Below are 23,101 nucleotides of genomic sequence, written 5' to 3'. Positions count from 1 at the left end.
GAACCCGGAAACTCGCCGAGCGACGAACGTCTAAGATTCGCAGCTCTACGAGCATCTCCGCTAACCCACCCGCGAGCATGCGCGGCTCCCTTTCCCTGCGCATGCGTATTCAGAGCTTGGCGCCATGCGGGAACGCGGGCGGAAGAGTGGCTCCACCGCGGGACCCGGCTTATACAGCGCGGCTGCCTCGGTCCTGGCCGGACTGGAGCGCCGGGAGGGTGCCCTCAAGACCCTGGTCTACGGGAGCCGATTCCAGGCGAGTAGAAATAAATATTTGCATGTATTTGCATAAGTTGGAGTGACAAGCTTGGCGAAAGGCGACGTGTGTCTTCTACAAAACGGGGTCAGGCAGATTTATGGCAGAGTCGGAGGCTGCTGCCGACTGCGATGGTGCAAATGGAATCGCCACCTGCGGGGGCTGTCTATCTTGGGATGTCAATAGCGAGTGGATGACGTCAGAGAAGGGGGCGTCACCCTTAGGCCCTGCATCAGATTGGCCACTGTGGGGAAGCAGCCTGATGAGGCAGGGGAATGGACCAACTTTGCTCTGGTCCAACAGGTGTATTTTATAGGAGGATATAAAGCCACTTTGTTATATCAAGCCAGGCCATTCCTGGAGTTAGAAGGGGCCATAAGAGTCCCACAACCCTGAGATTAAGAATCCTATGCTCCACTAGCTCAGCTATCCAGGTGTTCATTGATGCACCTAACACAGTATTTTCTAGTCTACACTGGCAGCAGTGACTCTCCAGGGTTTTTCTGGCAGTCTTTTTAAATGCTCAGGTGAGTTGAACAGATAAAGAGCAGCAAGCTTTAAAAAAAGGCAAAAGGCATCTTGAATTAAAGCAATAAAATAAGAAAAAGCTGAGCTGCAGGGATTTTATAGTTTGAACTCATAGCCAAGAGAGATGATAGGAAAAGAGAGGGATCTGCTGAAGCTGAAGCTGTGCTAAGCTGTTAAGGGGGGGGCACCTGAGACCTTCCAGATGTTGCTGGACTCCAATTCCCATCAGCCTGTGCATCCAGTGGCAAGGGATGATAGGAGCTATAGTCCAACAACATACAGAAGGCCATGGGTTCCCTGGGGTAAAGTGCGGAGCCCAGCTGTCCATCAAATTATTATTTCAGGTGTGTGCGGGGGGGGGGTGTCTTTCCAAACTTAAAAATAGAATTCCCTGTTAGTGCTTGTTACCTAAATCAAGTGCTCAAAGTGGTCATAGCAGCAAGTAAAGCAGCCCCACTCCCAAGTTGGCATTTTTCAAGTGTTTTGGACTGTGTTTTCCATCAGTACTAGCCAGCAGGGACTAAGGACTAAGGATGGCCATGATGGGAGGTGTAGTCCAAAGCACCTTGGAAGCAACAGCATGGGGGAGGTCGGAGTAAAGTGTCCACTTAGCTGTAAAAATGAATAGTCTTTGCTCCATTGGCGACAATGATCCCTGCCCCTCTTCCAGAACCCCCGGCTGCTCTGCGCCCTCGTTTCGGAGACCCTTCGCTATTCTCCTGTGCTGGACGCTATACTGGAGGCTGCTGGCTTGCTCCGTGCTGAGAAGAAGCTGCAGCCACACCTGGCGAAGGTGAGCACGAGGGGCGGTTGCAGCCCTAGCCCCTGGGCTCCCCCATGCCCAGAACAAGTACCCCGTGCTGTCACCCACTGGTGCCCCTCTCCTTCCTTTTCAGGTGTTGGTGTATGACTTGCTCTTTGGCAAGGGCCTGCGTGGTGGTGGGCATGGCAAGGTCCTGGTCCTGAAGCATCGTGCCCGTCTGCAGGCCGAACTCGCCCGCTTGAAAGTCCAGAAGAAAGTGAGCCGCAATGAAGATCTGCTGCCACCGATGGCGGCAGGAGGGGCTGGCCAAGGTAGGTGGCTGTACGTGAGGTGCCCTTCCAATATCTAGGCTACTGCACTGGAAGAACCTATCTTAATATTTCATGGCTGCCAAAATGCATAGTCTCCGGAATCTCCCCAAACATAATGCTGTTCTTGGGAGAAAATGCACAGGCTCTGACTTGGGCTGACTCCCAGGGAAAGGTGCTTTGAAGTGGGGCAGAGAGACAGGGAAGCAGGCTTTGAGAGTGAGCAGCTCCACAGCCTGGATAAGTGCATATCCTGGTGGTGCAAGATGAGGCTCCTGGTCTATCAAGTTTTATTTACATAGGAGAATTTTAGACTGCAGACTCACTTTTGTCTCTACACCTCAAGACCAGCTACAGGGGCGGAAGGGGGTGGGAGTCTTCATGGTTGATGATGAAGGAAGACCAGCATCTCAGTTTGAGAACTCAGTATCCCAAGTTCCTTGTTTGTTTCCAGCCCCTCGAGTGCCGCGATACGTCCGAGTGAACACCTTAAAGACGTGTGTGAGTGACGTTGTTGACTACTTCAAGCGCCAGGGCTACTCTTACCTGGGTAAAGCAGCCAGGTGAGCTTGATATTCCTTCCCTCCTTCTCAGACCCTGCGTGATCTTGGGAGAGGTTGGTACTTTCAGGGTGTCCGCCTGCTAGCCAGCAATGGGCTCAAAACCATGGCTAGATTTGTTTGCTGTTCCTACTCAGATCTCTTCCAGATAGTTGAAAGCCCTCCAATTGGAGGAGGAGGAAGAGCTTTTTCCATTAGTGGGCAGATTCTCTCTGGCATGGATTGCCTGCCTTGGGAGGACACAGCTAGCTGGCTCTGGGCTGTGTGGGTGTTGGGAACGTGGAATGAAACTTAACTCCACATCCCATTGTATTTCCCTTCAGCCTAGAGGATGTGAGCTCCTTGTCCGGGAAGAAATTCCTGCTGGATCCCCACCTTCCAGAGCTGCTCATCTTTGCTCCACAGACGGACCTCCATGAGAACCAGCTGTATGCAGCTGGGCACATAATTCTTCAGGACAAGGTAAGGGTGGCGTTCTCCAGCTGTGGCACAGGAAAGTGGGGGAGGGTCATTTTTGCCCCAGCAACCTCCTACCTGTTGCCCCTGGAAGTGCTGGGTTCCTGAAACAGACTTCTGCTTTCTTCTAACTGTGGCTTCGGGGTTCCTTGAGGAATTGTGTTTCCATGGACATTGGACTCTGCCTTATACCAAATCAGATCACAATAATGTTGGTTGCTGAATCAGATCACAAAAATGTTGGGGGGGCTTCTGAAATCTGGTGAATGCAATGCAGCGAATGCTCGTCTTTGAGACAGATCTGCCCTTTAAAAGACAAGAATGTAAATGTACCCTTACTGGCTTTTGTCTACAAAGGAGACACCAGCTTTTGGGTGCTGTTCGGTCTGCCTGCTTGTCTCCCTAGGTGTGGGTGGGAATAGGCTGCCAGGGTTAACATGTGCTTGTGGGGTGCTGAGAACCCCCTGCTGAGGCCAGGGAGTGTTTGGAAGAGGCAGGTCTCAAGTTCCACTTTGACTTGGCTCCTCTTATAGGCCAGCTGCCTGCCTGCTTTCCTCTTGAATCCCCTGCCGGGGTCCCACATCATCGATGCTTGTGCTGCCCCCGGCAACAAAACCAGTCAGCTTGCTGCTATCCTGAAGAACAAGGGGTAAGTACAGGGAAGCCAAGTAGGTCCACAGTGGCAAGAGGGGTATCTGGGGACACAGCTGGGGCAATTGGCACTTGTGGGGAGAGATGCACCCTGTAGCCCTAAGGCTACACTGCCCCATCTCACTCTAGGCTTAGACCTTAGTGAGTTTCGAGAGAGGCAATAAGTCCTGTGTGCCTGTCTCTCCTCTCCCCACCAACCTTCTTTCTCCCAGGGCCTGCCTTACCCTTTATGGCCAATTGTGCCACTTAGAGGGCCTGGAGCAGGAGAGAGACTAGGCTTCATTCAGTTTGACAGGTGTGGGTCCTGCTGGCCATAGTGAGAGTTATGATTGGCTAAGCTCAGTCAATGGGAGAGGAAGACTGGGCTGGGGTTTGCAGGGTGGGGGTGAGGAGTGTCAAATTCTTTGGAAGAGGACTCTGCCCTCCCTGACATGCTTGCTGTGTTTCTTCTGGGTTTCTCTCTCTTCCTGACTTTCTGGCTGTGAACACTCACGGCGCTTTTCATACTCTCAATGCACAGGCAGATCTTTGCCTTTGACCTGGATGCCAAGCGCCTGGCCACAATGAGCACCATGCTGGTGAGGGCGGGGGCCACCTGCTACCAGCTGGCACACCAAGACTTCTTAGCCACAGACCCTGCTGATCCCAAGTACAGCTCTGTGAGATACATCCTCCTGGATCCCTCGTGCAGCGGCTCAGGTGAGCAGGGGAAAGGTCTTGGGGAGCAGATATTCCCATCCTGTGGAACTCCAGCTTTGGTCTTGCACAACTGCAAGCAAATGTACCATGGGGTGTCAGGGTTTTGCGTGCTGAGAGATCAGTGAGGCAGTAACTGCTCTGTGGTGGTCCTAAGTGCTTGGCTACTTAGGTCTTGGTACCACAGAGGTGGCCTCTGAGCCCCAGGCAATCATCTGCTGCCCTCTTAAGCCAGGAAGCCAGGTGCATTTGCTTTTATTTATTTATTTTTTAGTCTCACTAAGGATACCTTTTGGCCCTTCCTCTTCCTGATGGGGTGAGTGATGGTCTCTCCAGAGTTTGTGAAACCTGTTGGATTTGACCAGGGTTCACTTTATGAATTTATACCAAAGGCTTCCTATGGAAACTTCCATCATGGAGACTCTGGTGGGCCGAATAATCTCTGGACTCTTACGTTTTCTGCACTGTGAGCTCCAGCCCAACTCTATAGCAAAGGCTGCCTATTTTAGGGCAGGGCCTGCCCATTAGGTATGCTCAGGCCTGGGGCCAGTTGCTGTCAGGCAGATCCCAGCCTGAAAGCTGAGCTCCATCTACCACCAACCTAACCTGCGGAGCCCAACCCTGCAGCTTGGAGCAGTTGTAGCCTATAGCACCAGGTTAGGGAAGGCTGGGTCCGTCTCATGTACCTTTGTTCCCAGGAATGGTCAGCCGGGTGCCAGTTGAGGAAGAGAATGCCAACCTCCCCGAGCGCCTGCAAGCGCTGTCCAGGTTCCAGCGGAAGATGCTGGCTCATGCGCTGAAGTTCCCTGCTCTCCAGCGCCTGGTCTACTCCACCTGCTCAGTGCACCAGGAGGAGAATGAGGATGTGGTGCTGGATGTGCTGAAGCAATGCGGAAAGGAGTTCAGGTACCGGAGAGGAGGGGGTCGGTCAGAGGGTAATGGTGGCTGCAGGGCTCAAAACACAGGCAGGTTTGACAGAGCTGGCTTGGGGGCCAAGGCGGTTCAGCCTTATGCCACCGTCCTGGAGAGCTTTACCTAATACCTTCAGACATAGGAATGAGGATGCAAGGTCAATAAAGGAGAGGAGGCCGGAAGGACCACCAGTTAGTTAGTTAGTTAGTTAATCAATCATACCCCCTTCACAGGTTATAGCATTAAAATACTATACAGGCAACTCCCAATTTACGTGGGGGTTCATTCCAAGGCACTGCATGTTTAAGCGAAATTGTGTGTATTTGAAACACCATTGAGAAAGCCTGCAATCACCCCTTTTTGTGATTTTTTTGGGTCACTTCTGGTCGTGCACATATTGGATGCGCCTAAAATGGTTGCTGCCTATATTAAAAACAAAACTTACCATAAAAATAAGGTGTGTCCTAAAAACACACACCTCGAGCGTCAAAACCCAGGATAGAGTTTAGCCTCCTGCCTCAGGAACCTGTACTTCTTCCATCCTGAATGATTTGGTGACTCCTGCTGCATCACTGTCCTCTCCGGACACAGCCAAGCCTGGTACAACCTCCTGTATTTGTTAAGAAGTTAAGGACAGGTGCCTCCCCAAGACTGAAAGTGGGTGGGGTGTTATCTGCTGCTTCCATTCCACTGCCAGAGGGAGGCCACAAGAGAGCTTGCCACTCACAGCAGTCTTGCCTTTCCCCTTCTTGCAGGCTGGCGGAAGTCCTGCCTTCCTGGTCCCAGCGGGGCTTGGCCACTTGCGCCAAGGCAAAGTGCTTCCTGAGAGCTTCCCCAAAGGAAACACTAACAAACGGCTTCTTCGTGGCGGTCTTGGAGAGGCAGCCGGCGGGAGCCTCCGGGCCCAGGTGAGTGGGGCACTTGCTACCCTTTCTACTATGCTGGAGAAAGGACAGGAGGGGCATGATCCAGGCACAACACTCAAGAGGGGCTGCAGTGGGGAATATGCATTTGGTGCTGGGGCGCACACATTATTTACTGTATAGAGTGAAAACAGCAACATAATTTTTTTGGGGGGAAACATAACACTAATCCAAAGTTTTGAGGATTCTAGCGTACAGACACAGCCCTCCCTGTTCTCCTGCTTTTATACTAAATTACATGCTCCTATTTAAGCAGCATGTAAAATAGGTCCATGTAGCCTAGGAGGTGGCGGCCAAGCAGGCCTTTGCAGGTTGCTTTGATCAGCCATGCTGATTCTTCCAATTGTGTGAAGCAGGGCATACACAGCCCACCAGGCCTTTTTGATCCTCCGAAGGTCACACTCCACTCAGTCCTTCTGCTTGGCTGGAACTTGGTGATGCCTTTTGCTTACCCGGCTAGAGGTGGTGGGACTTGCAAGCCAGAGCCATGGAGCTTCAGGAAGAGGGAAGGCTTAGAGGAGCTGGGGATAGAGGGCTGCTTGTACCTTTGCTAACACCTGCCATTTTTGTGCCCCTAGCTCCTCACAAGAGTTCTCCCAGACTGTCAGTGAAGTAGGTGCAGGCCCATGCCTTCCTCTTAAGAAAAAGAGGAGGAAGAAGAAACCAGAGACTTAAGAAGCCTTGCAGGACTGACTTGTAAAGACCATCACAAGACAACACAGACTCTGCTATAGGAAGTCGGCACCAGAGAACTTTGCAGGCTCTGGAATAAAAGCTTGCACAGAAGTGCTATTCTCCCCCCTTCTCCAATTTATTCCAGAGTGTTGTGAATCATGACAGGATGTTGGTAGATGGACTGGTCATTATTGGGGTGGTGGGTGCTGTAACTTAAAAGGCACCCACCCTGCACTGTTTAATTCTACTCTGGGAAGGAGCTGTCTTGAAACTACTGGTCTTTGCTACTTCTGTCTGCCCAGAACATGCAGTCTGCAGGTACAGACCCAACCTCACTGAAGCTAAGCAAGGTCAGTGGCCTATTACCTGCTTGGGAATGACATGCGTGTTGCCTTTGCTGGAGTATAAATAAGGAAATAATTTTGTGCTATGCAGATCCATCTGAAGTGGGCAGGCCTCCCTCCATCATTCAGGAAAACCCGGGGGTGAGTTGGCTGTTGCCGCCTTTGGGAAATACCTCCCGCTAAAACAGAAAGACACTCTCCATCTCAAGCAGTTTTGTTTTTATTTTAAATCAACATAAGCAAGGAAAAGAAATTGCACATTCACGCTAAAACCCTCAACAGGAATGATCCAAGTCTTCATTGCGACGTTTTCTTTTTTTAAAAAAGTCAATCATTCTCCCCATCCTCACAGACGTCATCCCACTCACACAGTTGACGCTGGCACTCTGCACGCAATCAATGGAAAGGATGCAGCCTGGGGTGGCGGGGAGGGTCCCAAGCTGTTTCCCTTAGCAAGCTCAGGATGTGGTGGCTACCTGGCTGGGCAGAGACGTGACTGAGGTAAAGGGAGAGAGGCAGCCCGAGCTCAGGAAGCACCTGTTGTCTCCACTTTCACAGAATTGGGTTTCTTTTGGGGGGGGGAGGGATACAAAGGGGGTTCTTAAAGACAGCACCATTCCCATAGCAAGGCACTGCTCCGCTTACTAACCAGCATGCCAATGTCATTTATGCACAAGGCAGCGATCTGTGGAAGCCTCGTTCTTTTAGAAACTTCCCCCACCCCACATCCAGGGGTTGGATGGAAGCTTTTGGCTACTGCCCCTCCAATGGCCCAGACAAAACACTCACTCCCCATGCCAGGCACCCTCTAAATGTGCAAGAGCTCTCAAGCATTACAGGACAGACAAAGCCACATCCACATTATAAAAGAACATGGAATGGGATGGGGGGGGGAGAGGCAGGCGAGGGGCTCCCAGCCTGAGACTGTTGCAGGCCGGCCACCTCCCGCTCCTCAGAGCTCCCCACCCCAGCTAATTTCCTAATGAACAGCTTTGCACTTTCACACACTTCTATGAACCAAGCTTGAAGGAATTCAAAGGCAATTTAGCTTAAATACAAAAATAAAGTTTCATTTTGTTAAAAAATGTTTAAATATTTTTTCTTAAATTTAGAATTAGGCAGGCTCACGCACACACTCTCACACCGTTGTCTCCACTGTATGAAAAAAGCTGGCAGACACTGGGCTTTCGCACTTCAAGAGGGAGGCGGCGGGGGGGGGGGGAGAGGAGCTGGGGTGTTCTGTCCCAAAATGAAGGGAGCTCCTTAGAAGAGGAGGGGGTGCTCTTTTGCTTGCTGGAGCCTCTTGCAAGCAGTGCTGTGTAGTAGGGCAGCCAACGTTGTGCCATGGCAACCCTCTTGGAGCCTCTTCTCTCCCACCAAAATCCAGTGCAGGGAGTCAAAGGCACTGGAGCTGTGCAGCCCTGCTAGGGAGGGCGGCCTTGCTTCACCCCTCTCTCCTCCTCCCAGATGATGCACACAGAGCCGCCCCCTGCTTAGCACTGCCAGCCTCCCAGTCTGAAAACTCCCGAGTGCTTGGCTCCACTCGGCACACGTAGCCACGTCCACACCCAATTCGGCGGGGTTCGTCTCCCTTGGAGACAAGACAGCCACCCCCCAAAAGAAATGTTTACAGCAAGTCCGGCATTACCAACATGCCGCCACACATACAATTAAATTCTTCCTCCAAACTCGATTCACAGAGCAATTGAGAAAAAAAAAGGAAAGGGAAAGAAAGAACACATTCTGTGAGCAGAACAGACAGACGGATGATTTGGGGGGGGGAGATGGAAGAGGGCAGGGGCTCAAGTGAAGCAGCAGCAGCAAGGGGGTGAGGTGGGGAGCTACCTCTTCCACCCCAGCATCTCCCTGACTGCGGAGGGAGTCCCAGCCACGGAGGAACAGTGATTAGTGTTTCGGCGAAGGGCCCCCAGCACAGTGACTGCAACCATGGAGCCTCGGCAAGGTGGTTTTGCCAGCTGCAAAGGGGCTCTGAAGGTGGTGCGAGCGCGAGGTGTGGGCCACAGCATCATCGGAAAAGGACCCCAAGCCCTTGGTGTGGGGGGCCTCTGCCCTGGATCAGGAGAACCTTCTGCCACTTGTCTCCAGGAAGAGGGGAGGGGGCTCCAGGTGGAAACTGGCACACCGCTGCTGGCCTCCTCCCGGCACACTGCCCTCCCTTGGCAGCCAGAAAAGGTTGAGGTAAGGCAAGAAGGTGGATGGGAGGGAAGAGGGATCCACAGGGGGCTGCTCACATGGGGAAAGGGAAAGTAGCCGATATGTACAAAATTTAATCCAGACTCAGTCATGGACTGTTCAAGTAAAAAGGGCTTGGTTTCTCCTGTCCCGTTTGAGGGGGTAAAAAATGCTCTGGGTAACTTCCTGCGGACGTCACAGACAACGTGGCCCCTAGGCCAGTCAGTCCTGCTGAGGGTGAGCTGTAGAAGCAGCAGCCTCCGTCGGGCAGGTGCTGTGCCCAGGCCAGTCTGGGCCCGACAGCAGGTTGGCCGGGAGCTGGAGCCCAGCCAGGAAGTCTCTCTTGGCTACTTCTTGCGGGTGTGCTGCCTCCGGGCTTGTAGCCGCTGGCGGGAGCCAGTCTTGGATCCTGCCCCGATGGAGAAGGTGGGGGCTGGGGGTCCTGCAGGGAAAGACAGAAGCAACAAGAAGCCCCCATATCAGTCTTGGCTACATAGACCGAGGTCAGAGGGCTCACAGCAACAGCCCCTTCTGCCACGCAGGGCCGGATGGATAAGGGGGAAATGTATGCTGGGGTATCCCACAGCCCCCCCCCACCATACACCCAACCCCCTCAAGTTCATGGGAGCAAGGAAGCAGACAGAAATCCTGTCCCATAAAACTCTGCTCATCTTCCCAGACTCTTACCAAAAGGAGGTCCGGCACTTCCAAAGGTGGGGGTGATGGATGTTCCAAAGGAAAGGGTGCTGCCCCCCACTGTGCCCGCTCCTGGTGCTGGCGAGCTCTGCCCAAATGTGGGTGGTGGAGCTCCTAGAAGACCAAAAGGTGGTGAAATGAGCGGCCCACCAGAGTAGGGACATGCACCCAAGGGGAAACAAAGCCAAGATGCTAGTCTCTGCGCTTTACTGCATGGGACTGGGAGTAAAAGAGCCAGTCCTTCTCTGCCTTTGCAAGACAATGCAAGCCCAATGGGACAGAATGAGGCAGGTCAGTCTGGACCCGCCTGTCTCCCAGCCAAGGGAGAAATGTCCCCCTCCTCTCTCAACATGCCTCAGTCTGTCACTGACATGAAGGACTGAAGCTTCATGCTCTAAAGCTCCCTAGCAGGAAGGCAGAGCGAGTCCAGCAAAGCATAAAAACCTTGGCATCTGTGCACACCCATAGACTTTGCATGATTTATTCTGCTGTCAAAATCCAGGCTTTGGGAAGATCTAAAACTTTAGACTAGGAGTGGAGGAAAAGGGAAGGAAATAAGGAGGAGGGAGGAGCATGGATGTAAGACCTGGATCCAGGGGAGTGAGTGTACACAGAACCTCCATGTGGCAGGGAAAGCGTTTCTCTCCTCCCTTCCCCTACGTTTAACAGATTGTACCTGACAATGTCTCTCAAATTCTCAGGCTTTGCAAAGAGAAGAGGATGAAGAATGGTGACAGTGGGCAAACGCAGTTGTATTTACAACCTGTTTTTTAAAGGCGGCCAACCCTGGAGAGAAAGGAGCTAGGGGCATGGCTGCAGCAGACCCACCCTGCCCTCCACCTCCCTTGCCCAGGACCCAGGTATGTGTCCATCTCAGGTTGAGGAACGACTCACCTCCAAAGGCTGGCTTGCTCTCTTGCGTGCCAGGGATGTTGAAAGCGAAACCAGAGCTCTGGCTCTGGGCTCCCAGAGGGTTTTGTGCCAAAGAAGATCCAAAGGGTGTTGCCGCTGCTGCTGCCCCTGCTGCCCCAATCTGTCCACTGCCAAAGCTAAAGCTCACGGGAGCCGCTCCGGGATTTGCAGTGCCAGCAGCAGCAGCTGCACCCATGCCAAAGGCATTGACTGCTCCAGGGGCCTGGTTGGCTGCCCCAAAGCTGAAGGGAGTGGGAGCTGAGCTCCCAAACACCGGGCCTCCTGCACTGCTGTTGCTGCTCGTGGTCTGAGTGTTGGACCCAAAGCCTGACGTGGTGGAGGTCGTGGCCGTCCCAAAGGAGAAGACAGAGGTGGTAGCTCCAAATGCTGGCTGGGTGGTGCTTTTTGCACCAAAGGATGGTAGGGCCCCAGTCCCACTGAAGGGTGTCTGTGAGGGGCTGCCAAAAGCTGGTTGGGCCGCTGGCTGGGAGAAGTTGAAATGAGATTCAAAGCTCACAGGCCCTGCAGATGGCTTGGTGGTTGCCTGTTGACTCTCGGCAACTGTTGTGTCCAAAGCCAGCTGGCTGGTGTCCGTTGGGTATGGAGGCGGTGGCTTGGAAGCCGTGCCAAAGCCCCCTGTGAATGCAGAGGTGCCGGACCCAAACATCAAGGGAGGCTGTGTTGTGGCCGAAGGGGCCGTTGTGGCACCGCTGTTGCCGAAGAGGCTGAAGCCTGCCGTGGTGGTGGTGGTGCTGGGAGCCGCCTCTGTGTTGCAGGAGGGTGCCTGGCTGAAGGCAGAGCTCACCAAGGGGCTGAGAGTGGGACCTGTAGGGGCAACCTGCTTGCCAAATTGGAAAAGGGGAGCAGTGCCGCTAGTGGATGGGGCCCCAAAGAGCGAGGGATGCTGGGATGATGCTGGTGCGGTGGCAGAGGTGCTGCTAGGTGCAGCTGTGGAGGCCGGCATGGTGGGCCCAAAGCCAAAGACTGCCTTGCTTGAGGAGACAGCTATGGAGTTGGCTGTGGTGGAGAGCAGAGATGCTGCAGTGGTGGTCACAGTGGCTTCCAGGGGAATGGGGAACCCAGGCGTAGCTGTGGTGGTGGAGCTGCTGGCGGGCAGGGTGGGCACGGGCGCCGGCTGGAAGGTGAACGGCGAGGCAGCTGCCACTGTTGCAGGAAGAGCTGAGGTGGCTGGTGGGGGCGGAGCCCCAAATACGGGCTTGAAAGTGCTGCTGGAGGTGACAGGAGGAGCAGCCAAGGAGGAGGGCAGAGTCCCAGTAGCCGGGGCAGGCCCAGTCGTGGTGGTGCTACTCATGGAGAAACCCAGCCCCTCGCTCTTCACCAGGCTGCCAAAGACAGGCTTGAACATGGGTGCTGCCTCAGGTGCAGGAGAGGCAGTTGTTGTTGTTGTTGACACAGGGGCTGCAGGAGGGCTAGTAAGAATCCCAAAGAGGGTGCTGGGCTTCGGGGCAGAGGCAGGCCGTGCTGGAGTCTGGCCCAGCTCAGAAGTGGAGGCAGCCATTGGGCTGCAGGTGCTGCTGGCAGGCTGGGCAGCACTGGAGGAAGAAGACAGTGCTGTAGTAGCCAGGGGCGCTGGGACACCGAGTGACAGCAGTGGGGCCTTGGTCACCTCAGGGGAGCTCATGGGCATGGAAGATCCCAAATCCAGGGAAGGAGAAGCGGCTGACAGCGGAGGGATCTCTGCAGCAGACCCAGGACCTGGAATAGCAGGGGAGGAAGAGCATTGTCACTATATCAGAGAGGAAATGCTGCTCAACAGGGAAAGCTCATCAACAACAGTTCTCTGTTTTGCATCAGACAACCACTATTTTCTCTCAATGCCCCCCGGCCTCCTCCTTCATCAGATATCAGTCCTCAGCTTGCCTTTAAGATGCAATGTCAAATGAGAAATCCTGCAACTTGTATATTCTCCTTCAGCCACCCCAGCTGTGATTACATACAGGGAGGTTGAAGAGGGCTGAGACTTAACTCATCTGTCTTGACAGAAACTAACATCTGCACACGGCAAAGAAGCAAATTGTGGGGGAGGGGAGTCTGTGCCCTCAAGAAACTTGTCAGGAATTCCAGAATACTGTGCCAACCTCTCTCTCCCCACCTCCTCTGATGTAGTTAACTTTGTCCATTAATCCCTGGAAAGTGGCTTAGAGTAACCAGCTGGTTTTGACCTGAGACTTAAGGTCTCCCTGATCTTAACAAGACTGGACATTCCTCAAGGAAGACTCTTCATGAAGCTACAAGCAAGTCTACTGCACACAGGAGCGGGGATTCCACAGACCACCTTAAGAACAGCTACCTGAAACGGAAACTCCCACCAGCTGTGGGCTAATACTGCTCAGCTCCCTCCAGTCCCAACATCATACAGCACTGCTGGCTGCGGCTGATAGGAGCTGCAGTCCCAGAAAGGGAAACATGCCTTACAGAGCACACAGAGGTAGAGTAGGGGCAGCCAAGGCAGCGCCCTCTCCCCACATGTAGTTGGACTACAGCTCCCATCATGCCTAGTGACTGGCTGTGGTTGGCTGGGGGAGGTGGTAGAAATCAACATCAGGCTGGCAACCCTGGAAGAGGTTCTCCTGCAAGTAGGCACTCCAAATTAGAGAAGCTCCCAAGGTAAGGTAGGAAATTCCGACTCTTTGAAAGGAAGTGTCACCCAAGCTATTTTTTGTGCCCCCTTGAAAAACTGCAATTGATCAGCTTTTAATGTTATGATGCCTTAAAGAAACTAAGTAACTCAGGTCCTTTAGCCCCCAGGGTCATCAGGTGCCCTCCACCAGATAAAAACCCCTCTGGAATCTCCCTCCCACACCCCTTTCCAAACCAGCATGGCTAGGTTTCTGCAGCAGGAAGGCAGAACGCCATTGGGAAGAGCTGCACCCTCAATCACATCATAGCCAAGCTACTGTCATCCCCCAAGGCCTCCCCAAACCACTCACCAGCTAGCCCTGAGGAGCTCTGCCCATCTTGCATCTTCTTCAGGCTCTCCAGGAGGGGGTTGGTGCTGGCAGCTGTGACAGCCAGCGACACAGCAGTGGACTTGTTAGGTATTGTCCCGAAAGACAGGGTGCTGGGTGGTGAGGTCATCGGCGCTGAGAGTCTGGGAGTGGAATCTGTTGGGGAGGACCAGCATGTAAGGAGCAGAGTGCTTAGGGCTTTAAAAAAATGTATTAAGCAGGATATAAATGCAGAATAAACCCAGGGGCACCCAAACACAACAACCAAGGAGGCAACCAAATGTACAAAGCCAATTGATAGACCTGCTATTCCTGAGAGCCACTAAAGGGACCTTCTTGAGGAGATCCAAAAATCCCTGTTTTCTGTTTTATTTTACTCTGCAAGCCCCTTATTCCAATGCCCTCCCCTCCCTAAACTTGAGGCAGTTCATACACAGAGGGGAGAGGGTGCTCCTACCAGTCTTGTCCTCCAGGACTCTGTTGAACCACTGCAGAGCAGCCTTCTTTTCTGCATCCAGGTCAGCAGAAGTGACAGAATAGCCCAGCTGAGGCGGAAGAGGCTGTGGAGAGAAGAGGAGGGACATTGCTTGCTTCAGGTGAGCATGGCAGTCCAGTGGGCCCCCAGAGGAAGGAGGGAAAGCCCTCCAAGGGGCAGCAGAGGCAGCAGCCTGACACCAAGACAGTCTACCTGGCTCAGCCTTGTTTACACCAGGGGCAGTCAAAGTGGTCAGCAACCTTTGACTCAGTCAAGGCAAAAGGCAGTGAGTCAAGAGGTTGGCACTCATTCTCTCTCACTCCAACCTTGTCCTCAAGGCCAACTAAGTCCAGAAAAAGGAACAGAAGGAGCGTACCATGGTGAAATTATCTTCCCGCCGAGTGGAGAGCAACTGGATCTTCCGCTTGCGCTTGCCAGTGCTGCCTGATGAAGGTGGCGACACTGGTGAGCTGTGCCTGCTCCGCAGGGGCATCTCTGCTGCTGCAAGAAGAAGAGGCCAGAGTTGGTAAGCCCGCGGTTTTATGCATGAGGCCCTGCCCAGCCAAAGGAGGCTTGGGATTCTGCAGCACTGGTGGCCTGTTTCTAAATACTGTCACTTTAAGCTTCTAATAAATCCCAGGTGGACATAATGTGAACATGGGAAGTGAGAGGAAAAACCTTCTAAAATGGGGTTGCTGAGACGTGTAGCATCCAGCCCTCCAAATGCTGCTGACAACTCCCCTCACTCCTGACAGCCAGTGTGGCTGACGGCCAGGGATAGTGGAAGCTCCAGGGAGATCTGGATTGCTACACGTTAAGATACATCCCCTGCCTCCGGCCATTCTAAAGTCTTCCCAACTAGCCTGTATTGAGATAAACATTCTGCCCACCCGCCCGCTCCACCCACCAAGAGTTTTGCATTTGTTCGTTTTTTCCTTTAAGATCATCACAACAGAACCAATGCCACATCAATTCTGGTTCCTGCTCCAGGTATGTCCACCTTTTTATTAGCAAAGCATCCCTGGCCCCCTCCACCTGCCTACTCACACTCATTCTTCTCTGCTGGCACCTCCTTGTCTGTCCTCACAGGTGTGGAGTTGATAGACTGGTGAGACTCATCATCCCTGGAGCAAAAGGAGAAAGCCAGTGAGACCTGACTCTTGAGGACTCATTGCTCTCAATACTCTGGCAGGTGAAGGGGTGTAGCTAAGGAAACGGATGCCTTGGAGGACCCTTGCTATAAAATGTACCTTGTGCTGTCCGAAAACACCCACATTAAGGAGTCAGCTTTCCCATTTCACAGAAGCCTTCCACCTATTCAAAGGCAAAGTTGGTCTTGTACAAGACCTCTAATGCTTTCACTCAGAAACAGCACTCTTTTCCAGAGGGCGCATCAACATAGGAAAGCTGTGGCAATGTGAAAGGAAAGGGAGGTGTTGCTCTGGATGGGAACCATGGGGAAGGGGGGAGTCCTTGAACCCCCCTCCAGCCGGCCTCCTGGCCCTTCCCGGCCTTGGCCCCACACTGCCAGAAGCAGGAAGGGAGAAGGTGCACTCACGTGAGGCTGGCATTGGGGTATCTTGCTTTTTTGTTCGGCCTCTCAGGTGTCTGAGAACGGGAGGATGCTGGGCTGGAGAGAGGAGAGGTGCTTGGGCCGCTCCTCTTCCATACCTGGAGGAGGGAAGGAAAGAGGACAGCAGAGGCAGAGTAAGATGGCAGCATCACACACCTCTTAGCTGGAGCTCTAGTGAAACCACTTAGCACAGCCTCAGCCAACCTGAGGCCCTTTGGATGTTGCTGGGCTACAGTGCCCATCAGCTCCAGCCAGATGATTTAATCCAAGAATGGAGAACCTATGGCAGCATTCGAGGCATTGCTGACTGGAACCCCCATCACCCTGACCATTCGTCGTCCTGCCTGGATGGGCTGCTAGAGTCTAACAGCATCTGGAGGGCACCACAGATGCCCCCTGTCTTAACAGATATAAAATGAACGAAATCCTGGAACACGGCAAAAGTCACAGCAAGATCAGAGTAATGCAATTACTAAATCTTGCCTTCTATATTTACCAACAGATGAAGTAACACACTTTGTAAGCATGTTCACACCCTGCTGTTCTCGCATATAATTCAAGATGAAAGTGCTTTCATGGGGGCTTCCAATTCAAGCACTGACCAAACCCAGACTGGCTTCATGTCCGCCAGGTAGCTGGGTGAAGGGCCAACAGGCCAACCCAGAGAATTAGAATATAAAATAAGATGAAGTACGATGATGCAAGAAGTCAAGACACGGAGCAACAATGTTCCTAGGAGATGAAAATATTTTTGGAACTCTGAGAGGCCTTTCATGTTCCGTGTCCTAAAGGCATTTCATTTCAGGGATAACTTTCAAAGATTAACTAAAGCTATATGCTGTCAGCTGGCCCTTCTACAAGTAGGAACTCTCAGGGGCATCTCAATTGTCCAGTGTGGCTTTGCCATCCCCATGTTCAATTTTATCTAGAACTAGGGCAGCCTTCTGCAAACTGGGCTCCAGATGTTTTGGACTATGACTCATCAGTTCCAGTCAACATGCTATGAATTATACCAGTTGAAAATGTATAATCTCTAACAGTAAGGGGGGGGGGACCTAAGCTTGACTTCTCAGGTATAAACTTTTGGTTTTTTTTAAATATGAGAAAAACAGTTTAAACATTTATGATGAAGACCATTGAAAAACAACTATTGTAACACTGGATTTAGAACTACTGATTTTCTTATTAATTTACACAAAGGGATTGCCGCTCAGTTGATATATCATGACTTGTGATGCTAAATATCTCCAGCCTCCCTGACCATGGGGAAAAGAAGCCAAGGGACTGGCACGTACCTGTGAGAGGCCCCGGGTGGAACTGTAGGAGCTGGCGATGGCATTGCGGATGGAGCTAGGGATGCCCCCTACAGGCAGGCTGTTGATGGAGCTGAGGGAGGAGGTACGCGACCTCTTGGAGGAGCCTTCTTCCAGGCAGTGGGACAAGAGGAGGCAGCGCTTCAGGGAGCCAGGCCTAGGGGCAAGAGGCAGAGATGGCAGTAGCACAGTGAGCCACCTTCGACAGGGCCAAAGGACACATGATGAAGCAGATCCAACTGTGGTTTCTCTCTTTTTAAAAATACTTCAATGCAGGTGAGGGGAGGGGAGAGGATGGAGGTCAGGCCTCTGAACTTGATTGGTGTAATGAGCACTGCTCCCCTACACTCCACCATTATTTGTTAATACCATTATTAGGAGGAAGCCTTTTTCCAGGCAAAGCTCTCAGTACTTACTTGGGGACCAAAGATGCTGGGGCGCCGTTGGCCACCAAGGGCTCAAAGGCAGACTGTCCACTCCCGCTGCTATCATGGCGCCTGGAAGGGGGGAGAGAAAAGGGAAAAAAGGTCTTCAGAAAACGTAAGAGGGTAGCTGTCACAAGCATGGATCCAGCTCATTACGATACTGAGCAAGGCCAACTCAGCTCTCAGCCTGGCAAGGCAAGGGATGGCACGGTGGCGGATGCCAACAACCTTGGAAGACCCCAGTTTAAATCTTGGTGCAACTTAGCAGGTGATGCAAGGGGCTGGTGGTTTACCATTTCATTCATTTTTGAAGGGGGCTATTCAGAAATTAGTCAAATGGTTTTGAGAGAGGGGTCTTGGTCTTTTAGATTTTTCAGCTAATTGAAACTGAAGTCCATCTCAGCAGCCTCTCACCCCCACAAAGCCACATTGCAACAGTGCCATGGTCCAGTTTGGAAGCAAAGCAAAGCCAAACCGTAATTGAGCATGAGGCTGAGAATGTGTGGGTGTAGAGTGAGAATCATGATTGCCACACTCCTCTTCCTGGCTGTGCAACCCGTATGACCCGTAGCAATACGGGCTTGGGATTTGTCTCCCCCATGCAACCACAAGCCCAGTTGGAGGCCCAGGGAGGAGGAAAAGCACCTGCAAGCACCTGAATACTCAAGCACTTGTGCACAGGTCCCTTAAACAACCGTGTAGTTCCCTCACTTAAGAGACTTGGGGGATACAGAGAGCTCCAACAACATGTAGGAACCTGAGGCTCACTATGTCACCAAGAACCCACTCCAGCCTTGATAGGGGCAAGGTACGACTTGGGTTGTTTCTGCCTTTTCTCAGTGATTAAGCATCAGTGGGCAGACATCTTCAGTCCCAGGATCTCAGCCCCTTTGTGCCCTAACGGATGCTGCTGGCAACCAGACAGGCCACTGCTGGCTTTTACCTCCTCTTGCTCTCCTGGCCACCTGGGACATTCCGGTCCTCCTCTCCCTCCTCCTCCTCCTCCACGGCCCTCTTTCGGCTCTCCCTGAGAGCGCTCAAGACCGTCTCTTTGGCGCATGGGTCCAGGGTACTGTTGGGCGTTGCAGAGAAAGCCACGGGGGAAGCCAGCTGCTCCAACCTGTTAATAGGAAGAAACAGTAGTCATAAGGAATCGGAGCTCTCCCGCACCCCAACAATATGCTCTCCCTCAGGAGGCGAGGTGTCCCCACCCGCCTGAATCCAGTGAGATCTTGTTGGCAAGAGTTATGGCTGCAAGGAGTCTCTCTCCACATCAGCCTGAGGGCTTGCTCATGACCTCACAAAGCTCTTCTAGGGCAGCAAGCTGATGCTGATTAAGAAGTCATTCTAGGGCCATCAGCTGAAGAGGAGGAAGAGAGGCTTGGCCGCTCACACCAACCAATCAGGACTGGCCTAATGAGGCAACAGGGCCAAGTGAGATTTAGGCTGTGTATACACCCCAATTTTACAAAATCAAAATCCACCAGAAGGGATCTTCCCAATTTCTCCTAGCTCTACCCAGTCATTTTAAACATTTATTGGAATTGTGTTTTAGTCTGTTTTTTTTAAAGTGCTTGGGTTTTTTGTTTTGTCTTGTTGCATTTTGTTATGCTTACTGTTTGTTGCTTTTGTTAATCTTTTGATTATTAAAAAATAAAAAATAAACCCACGAAGGAATTGCTTGGCTTGGGACAGATCCTAGCCAGAGACTTACAGTGGGGAACGGCAGAGGCTGCTGTCTGGTCGAGCAATCTTCACCGTCACAGGGCTCCGGGCCAGGCTGGAGTTGTGGACAGACAGCCTGTTTTTACGCCGATATCCATCCCAGCAGATTGAGGGCAGGGTCCCCAGAGAGGCGTACTGTGCCTGCTGGATGGGGTAGCGCCGTCGAGGGGAAAGCATAAAATGAGGTGATGCAGAGAGGTGGTCCCTGAAGAGAGAAAAGAACACGGGTCAGTCAAGACAAGGGGAAAGAAGATGCCCAAAGAGTAGCTGGCCTTTCCTCAAAAAGTACAAGCTAGAAAAGGAAACCCTCAAACTGAACAGGCAAGTTCTCTTCTTGGCCACTACAAGGGGTTTCTTTTCACAGCCATGATCCACTTTGTAAGAAGAACCTGGGGGAAACTACACACGCTCAAAAGCTGAGGACTGATGGCGCTCTGAGTGTCAATAACCTCAGCCACAAATAGGAAGACACATGATCCATCAGTTTATACCGCCGGTTGCTTTACTGCCCTGGCAAAATACTTGGCAGACACACTCCTCACTACACCAACCTGAACACTAGTGCAGCAGTGGCTGGATTCAAGTGTGGAAGGCTTCTGTTATTCATCTGAAAGATATACATCAAACAATCTCCATCTAATTAAAATCACTGCTGAGCTGTTACAATCACCTAACCTAACAAACACACACATATGGAGGTTGTGAAGCTCAGATACATCACATCAAATGTATGGCATTCTATTGAACACCCACATGAGCTTGTGGAAGGAGAGAGGGTCTCCTCTAACAGTTTAAAGTTGGCTGATTCATGTTCAAAGAAATGAGGTGCCGAAATGGGCTCCCCACCTACTTTGTAAGGAAAAGTCCTGCCCCAGCAGCCTCTCAAGACAGGAGAGGGATATGATGGAATGCTTTCCTTAATTCCTTAATGCAAGGCAAGCACATCAACATTCAGGCCTTCTATGACTTCAGGGATGCCTTTATGTAAGACAATTTCCTGCAGAAGACAAAAAGGTATTTCTCTCTTCACAGCACACATTTCCTGGACTTGCCATCTCTGAACTCATCACAATGCAGAAAGTTTTGGACAAGCCACTTCCACACAAGGGACTGGAATGATGCTGAGAATCCAATCCTCTGTGAGGAAACAAGCAGATCACACTGCAGCTACAAGAACCACCACACCCTGCATCCTGATGCTTCTCACATTAGCCATCCTGGTGCCTCTGGGAAGCCCCCAAACAGGGGGGAAGGGGCAGCAACCCTTCCCAGCATCTGATTCAGAGGGAAGCTGCCCCTGAAGATGTCTGAAGGTTCCATTCAGCCATCAACAACCCTCCTCCTCCTCTGAACATGCCATCTAAGCCAGAGGCCAACACTACAGCTTGCAGTAAGCAAGCCCCATGGATTAATCCTGCCTATAGGAAGAAGCATTTTCTTGTCTACTGGCAATCAAAGTAATCAGCCACCTGAGGTTCCAGTCTTATGGTGGAAGGAAGTCTCCATATAATCTCACCATTTCCTATACGCCATGTGTAATTTCTTAAGCATCTATCTAGTCCCTACCTTAGTAGTGTTATTTGCTGCTAAACAAAAAAGCCTCCAATACATTAGCCTTTTAGAACACAAGAAGCTGTCCTACATAGAGCTTGGACCAAACTGGTCCAGCTAGCTTAGTACTGTCTGTATTGATTGGCAGAGGCTCTCCAGGGTCTTCAGCAGGGGACACTCTCAGCCCTTCCTGGAGATTCTTTCTAGGACTCTGTCCTACCACTGGGACACAGCCCTACCCCTCACAGGAAAGCTACTGCCAGCAAAAGGACACACGCCTGAGTTGGGTCTTTTTCTTTATTGTTTAGACCATTTACACACCTAACTATTCTGGCTGAAACCAACATCACTCGAAGTGTCTAACCTGCCCTTTTTAAAATACAATGGTAAAGCTGATAAAGAACAAACAACAGAATCTCTCTCAACACAGTCTGGCAGCAAGCACAACTGTTGATCCCAAACTGGCACATTCAGCCTTGAGAAAAAAGCCTGGCTGGTCTCTAGGCAGTGACGGGGCTCCCTCAGGACATTCAGCACCCACTGCTTTCAACTAAAGCACCTGGATTAGCACCACACAGCAGGGTGATTAAATGTTCCAAGGCTTTGAATGAAAGTGAAACAGGAGGGAGGGGAAAGGAAACCTGAGCTTTTCTGTGTTGGAAGCCCCAAGAGGAGTAAGACAGGAGCTCTAGAAGAAGAGCAGCAATAGATGGGGAACTTGGAAGGATAAAGAAGTCCAGGATCTGATACTAAAATAATTTAATGAGAAGGGAGTAAAAAGACAAAAGCTGAATGACACTCCAGTGCACTGTCAAATGAAAAGCCTGGCCAGGCAAGTTATTGTGACTAATTGCAACCAGGGCCAAGAGTGGAAAATGATGCAGAGCAGAAAGAGCAACAGGAAGTGGGAGGAATGCAGTGAGGTGGGCAGGAGAGGTTGCAGCCCACATGCTCCTCCAGGCCATGCTGGGGGAAAGGTCTTGCCTGAAACCAAGTGTCCTAATCTGCCCTAAGCTCCCTTGGTCCCCCATAAGATCTTTACCAAGGGCCCCCTAGAGACCCCTCTAGCAAAATCACTCTCTTCTTCCAAAGTTATCCTGGAACCATCATAGCTACAGAAGCTGCCTCAATACAAAAGGCTAAACCCTGGGGAACAGAAACTGCACTTTTAGGCAGGAGCTCAACAGCAGGCAGGAGGAGTGTCCTGCCCACATGCAAGTGAGAGGGGTGTGTGTTGGAGAAGGAAGGAAGGCTGGGTTCAAGGTGTGGGAAGTGAACATGTGGATGGTTGAGGGAGCTTTATTTTGCACATCCACGTGCCCAAAGATGAAGAAGGAGCTCCCTAGACAACCTGAAGACAACCAGTGGAGCAGGAAGAATAATGGACAGGGTCAGCTTCTCTTCGGTTTGCTTTCCCATCTCCAATAAATGGGCATGTGCTCTGCCGGAGGCCCTGCTTATGGCACAAGCAGCAGGCGTCTTTCCTCGCCACAACCCACCACCCCGCATGTACAGAGTGCAAAAGAGCGCTCCTCTCTTCCTCCGAGCATGGGTGGAGGTTGTGGAGAGAGGAGTGTGACAAGCTTCTGCCCCCGAAACATGTGCAGAGTGCAGAAGGGCGCTCCTCCTTTCTTCCGAGCGCTCTTGGGTGGGGGGCGTGGAGAGAGGACTACCCGTCGCCCTCTTCTTACCCGCAGCTCCCTCTTTGATGCTGCTGCTGCAACTGCCGCCGCTTCCTTTCGGGCAGGACCGGGGCCGGTGAGGCGTAGCAGCATCCGCCCCCCATGGCAGGGCCCCCGTTGGCCACGGCAGGGGAGAAGGCGCGGTGGGGCAGCGACGACGGCCCCTTCATCTCCTTCCCGAAGCCTCCTCCTCCCGCAGAGGACGAGGCGGCCGCCCAGGCTCCCCCGGCCGCCGCCGCCACGGCCAGCGAGAGCGCCGCCCCGGACAGGCCCAGCAGCAGTACCAGCAGCGACAGCGACGCCGCGGCCGCTGCCGCCGCGGCCGCGGGGAAGGCCCAAGCCCGGCCGCCCTCAGACGACCCTCCGCCTCTCCGCCGGCCCCGCTGCTGCTGCTCTCGCTCGCGAGGATTCCGCCGCCGCGACGGAGGCCACCAGCCCCAGCCGGGCCCCGACGCGCCGCCGCCCCGAGACATCGAGGCCCCGACGCGCCGCAGCCGCCACGGCCGCCTCAGCCA

General features: G+C 52.5%; 2 protein-coding genes across 2 annotated transcripts; one reads left to right on the top strand and one right to left on the bottom strand.

Annotated features, from left to right (window-relative positions):
- The first annotated feature begins 95 nt into the window (after positions 1–95).
- On the top strand, positions 96–6,845 carry NSUN5 (NOP2/Sun RNA methyltransferase 5). Its single transcript, XM_081172288.1, has 10 exons — positions 96–256; positions 1,455–1,577; positions 1,681–1,858; positions 2,310–2,418; positions 2,739–2,877; positions 3,405–3,520; positions 4,043–4,221; positions 4,917–5,124; positions 5,886–6,038; positions 6,632–6,845. Exons 1-10 carry the CDS (start codon positions 125–127, stop codon positions 6,726–6,728), a joined length of 1,434 nt encoding a protein of 477 aa, XP_081028414.1. The 5' UTR covers positions 96–124; the 3' UTR covers positions 6,729–6,845.
- A 2,495-nt stretch (positions 6,846–9,340) lies between these two features.
- Positions 9,341–23,074, bottom strand: LOC308574448 (nuclear envelope pore membrane protein POM 121-like). Its single transcript, XM_081172272.1, has 13 exons — positions 22,596–23,074; positions 19,343–19,558; positions 18,572–18,748; positions 17,620–17,700; positions 17,186–17,360; positions 15,876–15,988; positions 15,365–15,441; positions 14,694–14,818; positions 14,300–14,402; positions 13,825–13,998; positions 10,856–12,589; positions 9,953–10,075; positions 9,341–9,707 (listed from the first exon to the last, which is right to left on the bottom strand). The coding sequence occupies exons 1-13, from the start codon at positions 23,057–23,059 to the stop codon at positions 9,613–9,615; spliced, it is 3,657 nt and encodes a 1,218-aa protein (XP_081028398.1). The 5' UTR covers positions 23,060–23,074; the 3' UTR covers positions 9,341–9,612.
- Positions 23,075–23,101: the final 27 nt, after the last annotated feature.

Source organism: Podarcis bocagei (genome assembly GCF_964188305.1).
Source record: "Podarcis bocagei genome assembly, chromosome: 15".
NCBI lineage: Eukaryota > Metazoa > Chordata > Lepidosauria > Squamata > Lacertidae > Podarcis > Podarcis bocagei.
The sequence above is the reverse complement of the archived record's forward strand: the minus strand, read 5'-3'. Positions and strand labels throughout refer to the sequence as shown.